Source organism: Peromyscus maniculatus, chromosome 9 (assembly GCF_049852395.1).
Source record: "Peromyscus maniculatus bairdii isolate BWxNUB_F1_BW_parent chromosome 9, HU_Pman_BW_mat_3.1, whole genome shotgun sequence".
Classification (NCBI taxonomy): Eukaryota; Metazoa; Chordata; class Mammalia; order Rodentia; family Cricetidae; genus Peromyscus; species Peromyscus maniculatus.
The window spans coordinates 76,837,877-76,853,460 of record NC_134860.1 but is presented as its reverse complement, the minus strand read 5'-3'; the positions used below and the strand labels follow the sequence as shown (position 1 = coordinate 76,853,460).

Sequence of the window (15,584 nt, the reverse complement as noted above, 5' to 3'; positions counted from 1 at the left end):
CCGGCGGGGGCTACAGGAGACCGGAGCAAGGGAGGCCAAGGGAAAGGGATGCCAGGACGAGCTCCCCCGGCGCGAGCTACTCGCCCCCGACTTCCCCCGAGGCTCCCGGCGAGCCCGGTCCCTTCGGGGAGGCCGCCTCTCCCCGCGATGCCACCGCCCGGTGCCCGTGACCACCCGGTGGCCGCTTTCGGTTCCGCGCCTTATAAGGACTGGCAGGGGGGTCACGTGCGTCCCGGGCCGCCCGCCGGGAGGGGCGGCTGGGGGGAGGGGCGGGCGGCGGGAGGAAAGGGGAGGGAGTCGGGGGCGGAGACAGGAGCGAGGGGCGGATTCTGTGGCCGTGGGAGGCGGCGGCGGCGGCGGCGGCGGCGGCGGCTCCGGGAGCCGAGCGCTCGCGGCCGCGCCAGGGAGCGGGACGCAGGCGGCTGCGGAGGCGGCGGCGGCGGCGGAGGAAGGGACCGGCGCGGGGGCGGGCGAGCGCGGCGGAAGCCAGAGATCGCGGGAGGGCCGGTGGCTGGCTCCGGGCGGGAGCCCGGGCGGCAGCGACAGCGATCGCGGCGAGCCAGGCACAGGCGGCGGCGGCGGCGGCAGCGGCGGCGGGGGCCCGTGTCCGTGCGCCCCGGCGGCCGACGGGCGCGGGCCGGCGCGATGGAGCCGCAGCACGTGCGCCCGGCGCTCGGAGCCCGCAGCCCGGCCTGGGAGGAACCGGTGGGTACCGCGCCCGCGCCCATCCCTCCCGCTTGTCTTTGCTCCTTGCTCCCCCCCCCCCTCCCGGCCCGGGTTCCGTTCAGGAAGCGGTCCGGGATGAGGTCCCCAGCTGCTTCCCAGCCGGGGCAGCGCTTCCTCCGGCGCCCGGGCTCCTCCTCGCGCGCCGCCCGAAGCGCCTTTGTCCGGTCGGCTGGAGCTCTTCCCCGAGGGGCATCTGGCTGGCGACGGTCCTTCGAGGACCGTTTCCGCGCTTCATCCGCTTCCCAACTTTGCACTTCATTCCCGAGTGTGGCGCGGCGGCCCGGGGAGAGGAGGCGGCGGGGCCGTGCGGTCAGCGGGTGGCGCCGGGAGGAGACGGGGCTCACCTCTTAACCGCGCCCTGGCAGTCACCTGGGCGCGCAGGTTCCCGAGGACCGCCGCCTGGGGAGGCGAGTAGCAGCCTGAAGCCCAGAGCCACGCCTCCGACTCGGGTGGCTGCGGTTGCCCCGGGCTGCTCCGGGGGACCAGGGGACTTGGTCCGGGATCCAGCGACCAGTCAACTTAAGCTTTCGTCTGGGTTTCACGGCACACGCCACGCGGAGGTTGAGTCATTTTAGGGCCCCAGAGTGGTGCATGTGTTGTGTGTTGCGAAGATGAGGAGAGTTGGGGGTCTTTGAATCTGTTCCCTAAACTCCTTTAACTTATTTCTTGCATCTCAAACAGAACCCTCTGATATCAATCCCTCCAGAGATACCTCCCAGGAATACCCATCCCACGCAGACCCCGGTACTCTTGAGTGGGCAATGAATTTTGGCTCTGCACGACCTGCCTGTGTATTTGCTACTCATTTTTGGTTGACATTGTGAACATGTCTCAAAAGCCTGGTCCAAAATTTCTAGCTTCATCCGTGCTGCTGCGGGCGCTTGCTGTTCGGGTGATGTTTTCCCAGGGACTTCCTGAGTCTGCTCAGGCGAGCCCTCTGCCTGTTGAGAGCTTGTAGGTCAGGTGCCCGTCTTGCTACCGGTAGACTTCCAGCCCCTTGGCCAGGGTATGTTCCGCTGCCTCTTGCTTCCTGACCTTTCAGGAGTGTCCTTCGACTTTTATCCCTCTGCGGCTGCTTTTGCTTTTGTGAATTTGCGCGTTAGGTAGCCCATCTGCTCATGTTCTATTGCCTTCACCACCAGGGTGGTAAGCTGTGCTTGCTTAGGAATACCATTCAGTTTTGACATTTAAGGCCACTGGGAATTAAATCCAATGGCCTGTTTTGAACTTTACTATATGAAGTCCTGTCAGCCTACACCAGTCACAGTGGGAAACCCTGAGTTATGTGATAGTGTTTTCTTGGGTGATAAACGTCAGGAGTACTTTTGCAGTTAGAAAATTAGAGACCTCCATTTTCTTCTCAGAAGTGATAAGAACCAAAGTGATTTCTTATTCTCACAGAAAGTATTCAGCACTAGTCCCCCCGACATGAACTTTTAAAACTAAAACCTTCACAGAGTTGTGAGAGCGGTGATACTTGCTAGACTTCGGAACTCTTAAAAAGTCGGCGGATTTAAATGGCTAAGGCATTTTATTTGTTCAGCAGATGTTTTTATCCAACACCTATCATGTTCTGTGATGGCTGGGCAAGCTGCTAACACTCAGGCAAGTTTTGTCCCCAGGAAGCTTACATTCTTCTAGCCAAAGAGTGAAACATATTCAAGTATGTCATAAAACGTTTATCGCTAGTGCTTTTATTCTGAACCTTCTGTAATGACTACAACATTTAAGCATTTTCAAAGGAAATCTTTATGTAATTCCTTAAGAAAGTTGAGTTACCTGCATTACTAAAAAAGGAGCGTGTACACGAGAAAGGAAAATTCATTGGAGCGAAACTGTTTAAACGTTAAATATTTCTGACATGTGGAGCAAACGGATTGGTGTTAACTTAATCTAAATATGTTTTGAAGGAACACTGGGTCCATCAGAATTGGTTTTGTTTCTTTATGTTTGGGACAGAGTCTCACACTGTACTCCAGTCTGGCTTGGGATTTACTGGGTAGCCCGGGCAGGCCTGGGACTCCCTCCCACGCCCTTGCCTCAGCAGAGTACTAGGATTCCAGGCATCATGGAATTCTCAAAAATCATGTTCTTTAACTTTGTTTGGCTCAGTGATCTCAAGAATCGGAATGAAGGGAATTCTGGCTTCCTTCAGAATGAACCTATATGACATACAGTCAAGCAGCACACCGTATACTTAGAAAACTAACTACTCTAGCCTTGGTAGGCCTGAGGAACCAGTGTCTTACACACACACACACACACACACACACACACACACACACACACACACTTAGTGGAGTCACAGGTTTCCTTAGATCCAGTCTGTGTGTGTGTGTGTGTGTGTGCGTGCACGCGCGCGCTCAGGGACTCTCAGGTTGAGGATACCTGCCTCCCCCAGTGCTTCCTGTAGGTACCGCAGAGCAAGCAGCTGGTGCATGCTCTGGCTACCACAGGTGGAGCCCCAGCTGCCAGGCCATCCCCACCAAGATACATTTATCCTCTGAGCCAAAATAAATCCAGCCTCTCTTAAAACAGAATGAAACAACAGCAAAGAAAACAAACCTGTTTTCACTTGGATTCCAATGCTGAGTTCTTTAAACACCTTTTTAAAAAAATTTAAATATAGGCATTTTAATACTTTACCATACAGGCTTGCAAGTTTACATTTATGAAAAAGACCCGTGTTGAATAAGTGGGATTGCTGTATTATTATGGCATGTAACAGCATGCATGTGAGAATTTGTTCACTCCCCGGCCCCCCCTTCTCTTTTTTTTTTTTCTGATGGAGCCTAAACCATGATGGTATGGTTTCTATTATTCAGACAGAAAAGCAAAGGATTCCTTGGAGATTATATGGCTACCTGAAAAGAAACAGTACTTCTTGGCCAAAGTGTACCAATGTCTGGTGCTAAGGGAGTTTCTGGGACTTCATGACATTCTCTCTGTGACAGGGTGAAATTAAGTTATTTAGCTAACTCAGAATATTTGGATACATTATTAGCTTCATTTAGCATTGTTCTGGCTAAGTATTGAACTTGAAGATACAGGCTATCATTTAAGTTTCTGTTTTCTTTGATGCTAGCTTTGGAATATAGTCAAGTGTTAGTGGAAATAGAGGCATCAGTTAAATTTCAAATAAAAAAAGTATTGGGGGAATTGGGTGTGGTACTGCACATCTGTAATCACAGCCAATCAGCTGAGGAAGGAAGGCTCAGAGTTGGGGCCAGCACGGGCTACATATTGAGACGCTGTATCAAAAACAAACAAACAAACAAAAAACAAAAAAACCAATTAGAGAAAGTAATTGGAGGCTGAGATGTAGGTTCCTGATAGAGCACGTGTCTATGCAGTGCCCTGGGTTTCTCTCACTAAAATAAACAAATAAACAGAATCAAAGTATTTTGCTGTTGGGAATGAGTGGGTAGGAAGATGTTTAGCAAAGCTGTCTCTAATCTGGAGTGGGAGTGGGTAGAAGATAGGTGGTTAGAGTTCTAGTTCAGTTTAAAAATGTGGGGGGATAGCCGGGTGGTGGTGGCGGCTGAGGCTGCGGCTGTGGCGCCACCACACACCTTTAATCCCAGCACTCGGGAGGCAGAGCCAGGTGGATCTCTGTGAGTTCGAGGTCAGCCTGGTCTACAGAGCGAGATCCAGGACAGGCACCAAAACTACATGGAGAAAGCCTGTCTCGAAAAAACAAGCAAACAAACAAAAATGCAGGGGTATTTACAAAATACCTTTTTTAGTTGTGGGAAGCTTAAATATGCTTCTTTCTCTAAAGTTGGTTTCTATTTCCAAGTGGTTTTGTACCAGTTAGTGTTACTAGTTAACGTTATACCAGTTAATAATCCAGGATAAATGGGCACGAGGAAAGGGAAAGGTTTCAAAGCAACAAGACCCAAATGCAGACAAGAGGTTGCACAGTTGCTCTTTATGCCAGGATGATGAGAGGCTTTGCCGTGTGCGCCAGGACCACAGTATGTTCCTGTAATTTACAGCACCATTGCTCTTGGAATGTTTTGTTATCTGGATAACAGCTAAGAAAGTTTCAACAGGGTAGACCTTCCGAGTGTTAGCTTCCGAATACGGAACAAGCAGTGTATTATGGAAATGGTTCCACACTGCAGTCACGGCGGCGGCCTCCCAGGCCTGTGCTCGTTCAGTCTGCAGTCTCTTGATTCTGTGCTGAACAGGAACATGAGTTCTAGAACATGCTTCCTAAAGTACCTACTTGTGATTTTCAGCGTATGACATGTAACCCTCATCACATTATATCAAAATTTGAATGTAAAACCATAGAACTCGGGGCTAAACACTTCAAGTGACTATCAATCGCCTTGTTGTTAGTAGTTGATTGATTTAAAATACCTCTGTAAATAGCAACATAGTGTTCATAAAGTTTTAATCCACATGTCTGGTGTTGACTTACATCTCTTCAGTACTTTTTTTTTTCCTAATGGAGTATGACACGTTAGTAAGTCAAAAACCATTTATTGGTCAGCTTAACTTGTTTGCATTTAATTCTGACTGTAACATCTGTAGAATTTTTGTTGATGCTGTTCTTTGGAGACAAGATCCTGCTGTCTTGCTTGGGGGTGGCCTGTTAACTCAATGTACCCCAGGCTGGCTTCACACTCTTGGTAGCCCTCCTGCCTCAACCTCCCATATTCGAGTTTTAAACAGTTTTGGTGATATGTTCTACAAGGAACACCCCCACCCTCTACCCCCAGCCGCCCCAGAGTTTCACTGTGTAGCCCTGGCTGTCCTGGAACTCACTATGAAGACCAGGCTGGCCTTGAACTCACAGAGATCCACCTGCCTCTGCCTCCTGAGTGCTGGGATTAAAGGTGTGCGCCACCACCACCTAGCATAGATCTCAAGTAACAGTAATAAAAAGAAATACATAAGCAGCATTGAAGAAATTATTAAAAAAAATCTAAAACACTAAAGAAACAGTCAAGGAACTTTTTATAAATCGAATAAGGCAACATGCTACATATTTGAAATTTCAATAGCCATTTTGAGATATAGAGGCTGATGCAGCAGAACTGCCATGAATTCAAAGTCAGATTGGGCTATGGAATGAGCTCCAGGCCAGCCTGAGGTGTGCTGTGAGGCTATCTCAAAATAAAATAAAATAAAATAAAATAAAATAAAATAAAATAAAATAAAATAAAATAAAATAAAATAAAATAAAATAAACAAAGGAAAGGTGATGTGCATTCCAACTGGATTAGATATCCATTTTGGACATTTACCCCCAGGATCAGAGAAGCAGTTAGTAGGTCAGCTGTTATTTTAAGTTGGGGATTCTTTGAAAGGTTCTCAGAAGAGATGGTTCTCCGACGGGGTTTTCCTGAGCTGCCTTTTGTGGGAAATGAGGCAGCATTTCTTCCTTTGCCTACAGTGTTTTCAACCCTCAGCTGTGTCTCCTCCACAGCTGCAGATGTGGCGCTGCCGTCATTTACTGAGCTGAGGAGGCTTGGACTGGCTTTGCCGTCATGTCACCATTACAAGCTTTAGAAACTTGCTGTTGAACTCTCTATTGAGAAAGAGCTGGCTGCAAGGCTAAGTTCTTTTAAGTAACAAATACCCGGACTTTGAGGAATTAATTGCCTAGCTCCTGGACAGGACGCTGTTTTAAACTATCTTTAAGCAATCAGCATCCTTTCAAAGAGTGAGAAATGTAATCCATCTTCTTCCAAGGATCACAAACTAGGCATGGGCGTTAGACCACCTTTCAGTTCAATCACCCTTGCTTGGATTCTGGAAAATGTTGCTATATAAAACTTGAAAGCTTAATGTGTAGATTGAAGTGTGTGATAACGGCCAAACTGACCTTTAGCTATATATAGTGTGGTGAAGAGAACATTAGAATCGTAATCACGTGTTTTTTTACTTTGGTCCCAGCTTGTGACCTCGGTGTCTTTTACGTTAAAAAGGAAAGTCTGAACTATGTAAAGACCCCTTTACTAAGGGTCTGTGTGTTGCCAGATCACTAGACTTATCTGTGATCCAATAGCCAGACCAGCATAAAGGTCATTAAAAGGGCATTATTTTGTTTTTGGCTGTGATGGGCCTCTGTACACTGGGCAAGAACTGATTTATAGCCCCCAGCCAAGGCCATTATTTAATGTTATTGTCTCTTAACGGCTTCCCAGCAGTATGTTCTTGTAGATACAGAATTTCATATTATCGGGCCATAAGAACTCTTGAAGTCCATTTCACTCCACTCCTTCCTTTACTAAAGGAAATAACTGAAGCGTGAGAGGTTGTCTTTGTATTCCCGTAACATGGCAGCACTCTCTTACGCTGAAGGATTGAAACGCATTTCCCATTTTTAGTACAGTTAAAATGCCTTAAAGCTCGCAGCTCTAACACAGAACCGAGTAATTGCTGGGCTTAAGGGTGCACCTAGAGGAAAATAACAACCCAGAAATTTAGTTTCAAGGAACTTTCAAGGTCCTGGCCAACTGACAAATAGGAAAGGAACCCAAAGGGCAAGGGCTAAAAAGATTGCTCTTATCAAGGAGAGCCCCTAGGGTAGGCTAGGGACTTCTTACTTAATTGAAAAAACAGAGCTGACAACAGTGTGAAGTTCTTTGGTTGACAGCAGGAAACTTGTCATTTTAGTATCGTCTCCCTCAGCCTTCCCCACCAGTACAGGACTTCTGAGGTTGAGTGTGCATTCAGTGCAGCGAGGTTGCTCTTGCCCGTGCAGCTGGCTAGGGACGCCTCCAGAGCTGAAGCGACAGCCTGTGGATCCCCTTTCCTCGGGCTCTAGTCCGGGCTAGGGAGTGAGTGGCGCTTTTTCTCTCATGTGAATGTATATATATTCTTTGGTTAGTACATTGTTCACGTGGCTGAATGCATTCCTCCAGGCATTCAGGATGAGCGCTTGAGCTTAGACATTTATTTCAGCATATTGCCGTCCTGGGCTGCGTGTCCTCTCTTGTTTCTGCGCTTTCTCCACGCCCTTCCCAGCTTCCTGTTAGCCAAAGGGAATCGCTCTTTCTGAACGAAAAGTTCCCAGAGCGGAGCTGAACCTCCCGGAAAATGCTCTTCTCTTCCGTGTGCGCCGGATGGGGGTGGGCCCAAAACTAAACATCACCGTAGAGGAGGCCGAAAGGACCCGAACTCCCTGGCAGAGGCGGGAGAGGTAAGGTCCTCGGAGTGGTGCTGAGGGTCCCCGGAGATCCAGTCCATATCCCAGGCAGAGGAAACTTTTACTTAGCTGGGACAGTGCCACGAGGCCCGAGTGTGTGGAGTTTCGGGGTCCAGGAGTGCACCCCAGGGCGTAGGAGAAGCTCCATGTTCCTTTTTTTCCGCAGGAGCCTTCCCCTCAGTCCTGCTGTCTAGAACCAGGGGAAGAGCATCGCCCCTGCCCGACCTGCTGGTGCGCTCCTGCCCAATTCTGCCCTCTATTCCTTCTAGGCCCCCAGACCCTAGAAGGAGTAAGAGGAAGGTTGTCCGAGCCTTATTGAGACCTCCATCCGGTGCTGGTCGTATCCTGGGTCAGCAATCCTAGAACATCCCAAGTCTGGGTGCGCAGGCGTGAAGCGCGCAGAGGAACCGGCGGTCCCCACAGGGGCGCCGTGCGGTCACCGGTCCCCTGAGCCGTGCGGCCAGGACCGCGGAAGATGGCGCCAGCTAGGCGCGGGGCTTGGACGCTCGGGCAGAGCCCAGCAGCTGACCACAGCCCCTCGGGGCACTGTTGTATCCCCTGCAGGAACCAGAGAGGATGGCTGGGGCGGGCAGCCAGCACCACCCTCCGGGAGTCGCGGCAGGAGCGGCCGCTGGAGCCGGCGCGGTTTCCCCCACCGCTGCGGGACCGGGAGAGGATTCGTCCGACAGTGAAGCGGAGCAGGAGGGACCCCAGAAGCTGATCCGCAAAGTGTCCACCTCTGGGCAGATCCGGACCAAGGTAAGGCTAGGTTGGGGGCCTGCAGGAGAGCTGTGGGTGGAGGGAACACGCAGGGAGATCCCGGGAACCGGGATCCGGAGGAGGGGCGCGGGGGCGCGGCCTGTTTGGGGCGGGGCTTCGCTCAAGGGCGGGACCTGGCGCCCGGGATTCCTGCCTAGGGTTTGGAGACTTCCAGGGTGTGTTCCAGAATGCTGGGCTAGCAGTCTGAGCCAGTGGCTTGGCGGGAGCATGGGAGAAAGTTGAAGCCCCGCTGCGACTTCCCACTTAGGAAACTTAAAGCGAGTTTGATTTTCCACCCTCCGAGCTGCTTGCATTGGAAGACTCGCGGAACCTGTATTGCGCCTGCCACCTTGCATTCCTACACACGGCAGGCTGCTTGCTCCTTTCTGGGCGCCACTTAAGAAGATGGATAGGAGATGACTCCAGTCAGTTTCTCTGGTGTGCTGTGCATGCAGGTTGGCTAGGCTTCTGTGTGGCAGGTTCCCACACAGTGCAGAACTCAGATTGCCCATTCATGGTGGTTCATCGCAAGTTCTCTCTTCTGGTTATGTGTGTGGTGCTTTTGTGGAGTTGTGTTGACCATCTCAAAGTTGAACTTTTATTTGACGATGAACATGCATAAGGCAGGGGCTACTGAGTATTAACGGATTTGTGTATTCTAAATTTTATCTTAGTTTCAAAGTCTTCACGCCTAGGCTGTTGTCTATGGGGGACTTAGCAGAGGAATTTGAGTAGGGAGCCGATGAAATCATTGGATGCTCCCTTTAGTAATATATTTGTAAAAGTTAATTCTTTCTGCAGTTATTTTCATGAAAATTGGCTTCCCAAGGCTTATGGGAGTCTTACATGGAAGCAGTTTTACTGTTTGCCTGTGGATTAGTGTTTGTTTTAATGTCAGCTGATTTCTAAAATTAAGGATGTGCAGTGGCTGTAAAGATACAGTTACTAAAGAGTCAAGGGTTGCGTCCGCCCCGTTTGTTTTTTCGGTTTGTTCACACATCTTGGAACTGCTTTTAATAGAGATAGTTTTTGAGTTTTACAGCATTTGCTATAGTTTAGAATTTAGAGTATTTTTCAAAGATTAAAGCTGACCAATATAGAGACTTTACTAACAACGATTTTAACATTTGAAATCTTAATTTTAAAAAAAGACCCATGTAACTGGGTTAATGAGAAAAATGGCAGGTTTAAAAATGGCACATCATATACTTTTCTGAAATGGTCCAGATTTCATGCATTTTGATATCAAGCTTGACTAGTAAGGTTTATGCCATTGGAAAGAAAATTTAGGGATGGTTATAAGTTGAGCTGAGTAAGTAAAGTTGAACAACTTGTTGGGAAGTACTACTAAAATTTGTAGGTTTAATGAACTTGAAATCATAGCTAAGAGTGTATGGTTTAATTTTGGGGTAAAGAATTTTTAGGAAGAATAAAATAAATGTAAAAAGCATATTAATTTTTTGTTTTCTGTTTGACTTTTTGATAAATATCTGCCATAATTATCGCTAATTATCAAGCTTTGGAATACTGCCTCTGATATTCATTCATAATAGAATATCAGAAAAATCTGCATTTTATACTTGCTCATACGTTAATATTCATATAAAACATTTTCGGATGCCGACATCTGAGGCCAGAGCGTTAAGTTCACAACACTAGTGGGTCTCTGCCTCACACCCCACACCTGCAAACCAGACCGGACCGTGCGCTGTAAACCTCTTTACTGTGGCTCTTATTATCACTTACACTGCTTCTGAGGGAGGATTTGAGGTCAGTGGGGGACTTAGTACAAGTAGAATTGACTAAAGGGAACCATGGGTATTACCCAGCCAGGAAGACAGGCAGCCTTAGAAAAATGTAGATATTTCCTCATCTTCTCCACAGGGGTGTGAGATGGGAGAGGCTGGAGGAGAGGTTCGGGCCCCAGATCTAGCTCAAAGCTTAGCTGTTCTTGAGACAGTACTCACAGTTCTTGCTCGTATGTCTTGAATGTGCATAAAAAACACTAAGTATGATGGGTAAGGGTGACTAATAGTGCCTTTAGTTCTCACCCTTATACACATAGCCATGCTTACATGGGGATGTGTCAGTATGCTCCTGGTTGAGTGTTTATGTGTAGGTAGACATGGCCTAAAGTGGATTGAGTTTGTTGTTCATAGAAGATGAAGATATTTCAGGGCTGGGAGGCGGCTCAGTCTGTGAAGTGCTTGTTGTAGAAGCAGAGGACCTGAGTGGGATCCCCACTACCCTGGTGTCTTTGTTACCGCTCTGCTGCTCTGATAAAATACTGTGACCAAGACAGCTTACAGAAGCTCGCTCTTTTGGGCTTTTAGTTCCAGAGGTGTAAGAGATGATCGTGGTGGGGAGGCAAGGCAGCCAGGGACAGGTATGACAGCAGAAACAGGAGTCAGTTACACGTTGAAGTGAAAGCATGAAGCGGAGAGAGCGAAGTGGAAGTGATGTGAAGCTTTAAACCAAACCCTGCCCCCAGTGACGTACTTCCTCCAGAAAGGCCAAACCTCCGAAACCTCTTCAAACAAAACCTTGGACTGGACCGAGTGTTTAAGTTCGGCAGACTGGGGGATGTTCTCATGTAGACCTCTACACCATGTTTGAAAAAGCCAGGTGCTGGAGAGGCACAGACAGCAGCAGGATCTTTGGGGTTTACTGGCCGAGCCAGTCAAGGCCAACCAAGTTCCAGGTTCGGGGAGCAGCCCGGTCTCAAAAATTAAGGAGCAAAGTGATTAAAGAAGACATCTGACCTTGACCTCCTCACATGTGCGTACATGCACACAAATGTCTTTCCATGTATGACTGCATAGTTATTAAATACTTGTACTCTGAATATTGTCACTGAGACACAGCTAACACGAACCTCTGTTCTCGTTAAGATCCTCAGGGACATGAGGCTGTTTGGCAGGCAGTTGAGGGTGAGGAACAGCAGTTTGGGCTGGGGAAATAGCTCACTGGTAGAGTGCCTACAGCATGCTTAAAGCTCTGGGTTCAATTCCCAGCACTGCATAGAAACAGGGTGTGTTAGCACACACCAGTAATTCTAGCACTCCAGAGGTAGAGGCAGGGAGATCAGGAGTTCAAGGTCATCCTCATTTACATAGGGAGTTCCAGGCTGGCCCGGACTACCTGAGACCCTGTCTCAAAAATCTAACAAACAAAAAAGGCTGAAGTTTAAGTAATTAGCCTTATTTGAAGTGTCCTTATTCTAAATACTTTTTAATATTTTAAATGATTTGCTTATTAAAATGGACATTAAGTTACTTGAGACATTTGAAAAGTATCTAGACATTCCTTAATTCAAAGAGTCATACAAGCTGGCAATGGGTGTGCTAATTACAGTACTTAGGAGGCTGAGGCAAGAGAGAGGTAAATTTGACTGTAGCTTGGCCTACATTGTAAGACCCCGTCTCCAAACTACAACAATACATGCATCTAGTCAGACATACTAACAGTGCAAGAGACTGTACAGTGATGGAAGACGATACAGTGATGGAGACATATTAACAATACAAGAGACTCAACAGTGATGGGAGATGATACAGTGATGGAGACATATTAACAATACAAGAGACTCTACAGTGATTGGAGACTCTACAGTGATGGAGACATATTAACAATACAAGAGACTCAGCAGTGATGGAAGATGATACAGTGATGGAGACATATTAACAATACAAGAGACTCTACAGTGATGGAGACATATTAACAACACAAGAGACTCAACAGTGATGGGAGATTATACAGTGATCGAGACATATTAACAATACAAGAGACTCTACAGTGATGGGAGATGATACAGTGATGGAGACATATTAACAATACAAGAGACTATACAGTGAAGGGGTCATAGTCATGAGAAGTAAATGCCATTTCATCATCTACCTCTGGTTTCTCTCTCAGAGGCAGTCATAGGTGACATTTTCTTGGGATGCTTCCAGAAAATTTCTATACACTTACAAGTGTTGCATATTATATATGTACAACATACATGTAAGGATATATAAGTATATATTCTGTATATAAATATGGTAATGCATGTATACATTTCTTTAACTGTCATGGCATACACCTTTAATCCCAGCACTGGGGAAGTTGAAGCGTGAAGATTGTCTCAAGATCAAGGCTTGTGTAGCATAGTGAGACCCTCTCTCAAAAAGTAAATACATAGCAAATATCACTATTTTAATATACATAGATATCCATACATATAAGTATATTGTATATAAGTGTATATACTGCACATATAAATATATACCTATTTCTAAAGTCTGCTACTGGGATTATTCTACAATGGCCTTCTGCATATTTACTTCATTCTTCTTAGTGATGGTAGGTCGTTCAGTTGAGCTGTATGAAATGCTCTCAGCAGTTCAAAATTGGCAAAGTGTAGGAAGTTTCATTTGGCTGAACCTAGCGTTGGTATGTGATCATTGTGATCATGTAATTAATCAGCTTTTTGTGGAAGGCAAATGGGTGGTTTTGGGACAGCATGTTAATCTAAGTTTTTTTTGTTTTTGTAGCAGATATGCTGACTTTTGGTATAAAGACTCTAGGATGTGTGTGTGTGTGTGTGTGTGTGTGTGTGTGTGTGTGTGTGAGAGAGAGAGAGAGAGAGAGAGAGAGAGAGAGAGAGAGAGAGAGAGAGAGAGAGAGAGAGGAGAGAGGGGGGCGGCGCTGAAGATAGAACCCAGAACCTCACATGCTAGCCGTTTGCCCTGCCCCAGCCCAAGAGTAAGAATGTCCTTTAAAGGTGAATGTGGTTTAACAGTGGTCTTCTGTCTTAGCGGCCTCCTCGCCTCCCCCTGTTGGATGTATGTTTTTTGTTCGCTTTTTGTTTCCCATTTTCCTCCTGGGGTTCTTAGTACATCTTTTGTCCTCTTTGTTATTTTCACTTGGATCTTGTCGCCCATCAGCTGAGTAGGACTTCAGATAGTTAGTTTAGGCTCCCATGTGCTAAACAGGTAATTGTGTATCCAACTTAATTTCCCCAGGGCAAAAAACTCTGCAGGAGTGAAAGTGATGTTGGGATAAAAAAAGGCGGATGGGAGCAGTACGGTTCTTCTCTGGTTCCTTCTGCTGCCTCTTTACCCGTCCCCAGTGTTCCCTGTGGGGTGAGTCTCCATTTAGGCTTGGTGCTGTAGAGCATTTCACAGGCATTTCGTAGGAGCCCACAAAGGGACGGTCTGAAACGACATTAACATAAACTCTGAGCAGTTAGCTTTTGACCATGAAGAAGAACGTGTGGGCCTTTTGTTGGTGTTGGAGTGCAGTAACCTTGGATTTTCGCATCAATGGTCAGAGGTTGCTTGCTCAGCTTGCAGGCTAACATGGTCCACTGTCATTCAGTGGTGCCAACGGATGAGAACAGTCCCAATGACTTTCAGCCATTGAATTATCTCGGCCAAGGTCAGGAAGCTTTGTGTGTCAAAAATACCTCCTGATTAGGTAATTGGGTTCTCATTTTGTTTGACATTTATATGTATCCATATATTAATTCCAATGGCTATAAGTTATTTTCTAAATTTGGCAAAAAAGTACCTCCGTACAGAATACGGTCAGCTGATGAGTATCATGGTTTTAATTTATCATGAAAGCTATCACAAATAAACTTTTTTTTTATGGTGGCTTTATGGTGAGGTGATGTGGATTTTTCTTTTGCTTTGCTTTATGTGATATAATTTCTGCAGTTAAAACATTATTGTCTGATGTGGTGCATGCCTTTAATCGAAGTACTTAGAAGGCAGAGGCAGGTGGATCTCTGTGAGTTTGAGGCCAGCCTGGTCTGAGTGAGTTCCAGGCCAGCCAGGGCTACACAGAGAAACCCTGTCTCAAAAACAAAAAACACTCTACCACCAAAAATTATTATTATTTTAACAATGATTTCTAGGTGGAGGAGACCAGGGGACACTTGTTCACTGTTTCTCAAATTGCAAGTGGCAGTGTCTTGGGAGGTCATGGTGGTTTCTCTTCAGTGTTTAAAATAGAAACAATAAACCAGAGGATATCATTAAAAATCCTTAGCCCCTGTTCTGTGTGGAAACATTGGAATCAAGTAAAGACCCAAATAAGATGGAGAGAGAGAGAGAGAGAAGTGGGAAGAGTACCACAGACAGGTTGGAGGCAAAGAGGAACAGCTGCATTGTGAACATCTGGGACAGAACTCTGCCTACTGTTCTAACGATCAAAGTTAAGTTTTGGGCTCTTAGGACTCCCTCAGAATTACTCAGCTCTGAGAATGATGGAGCAGGGAGGGGGTGGGAGAGGCTGGAGTGACATTGGTCAGCGGGTACAAAATTTCAGTCAGACTGATTGGGTAAGGTCTGGACCATAGAATAAGTTCTATTGTAACTATCATTATATATTGTTATATTATAGTGAATAACAGTTATCTGTTGAAATTTGCTATAAGTTAGAGAAAGTTTAAATGTTCACACTAAAAAAATGCAGAGTTTATGATAAGAAGCCTAATTCAATCATTTCACTCTGTTGTGCATATGACATATCATATCATTTAACATAAATATATGCTTTTTTTGTGGTGTTGGGGATTGAACCTAGGGCCTTGAGCATGCTAGGTATCCTAGTTAGTGTTGCTACTGCTGTGATGAAACACTGTGATTGAAAGCAAGTTGGGTAGGAAAAGGTTTATCTGGCTTATGCTTCTACATCCATAGTCCATTACTGAAGGAAGTCAGGACAGGAACTCAAGCAGGGCAGGAACCTGGAGGCAAAAGCCGATGCATAGGCCATGGAGGGGTGCTGCGCACTGACTTGCTCTCCATGGTTTGCTCAGCCTGTAGAATCCAGGACCACCAGCCCAGGGATGGCTTCACCCACAATGGGCTAGGCCCTCCCACATCAATCACTAATTAAGAAAATGCTATACAGGCTTGTCTAGGACCCATTTTTTTTTTTCTGG

The 15,584-nt window shown here is 46.8% G+C and overlaps 1 protein-coding gene across 3 annotated transcripts in view; it reads left to right on the top strand.

Moving 5' to 3' along the window:
• Window positions 1-552: 552 nt before the first annotated feature.
• The window catches only part of Dgkh (diacylglycerol kinase eta), a 166,553-nt gene continuing 151,521 nt past the window's right edge, over window positions 553-15,584 (top strand). For 2 of the 3 annotated variants that reach the window (XM_076545427.1, XM_076545425.1), the window contains exons 1-2: window positions 553-705; window positions 8,456-8,650. In XM_076545427.1, the coding sequence (XP_076401542.1) occupies window positions 646-705; window positions 8,456-8,650 (255 nt within the window). In that variant the 5' untranslated portion in view covers window positions 553-645. Of the gene's footprint in view, window positions 706-7,867; window positions 7,886-8,455; window positions 8,651-15,584 lie in introns of those variants that run through there. The other variant, XM_076545426.1, reaches the window with a different exon arrangement.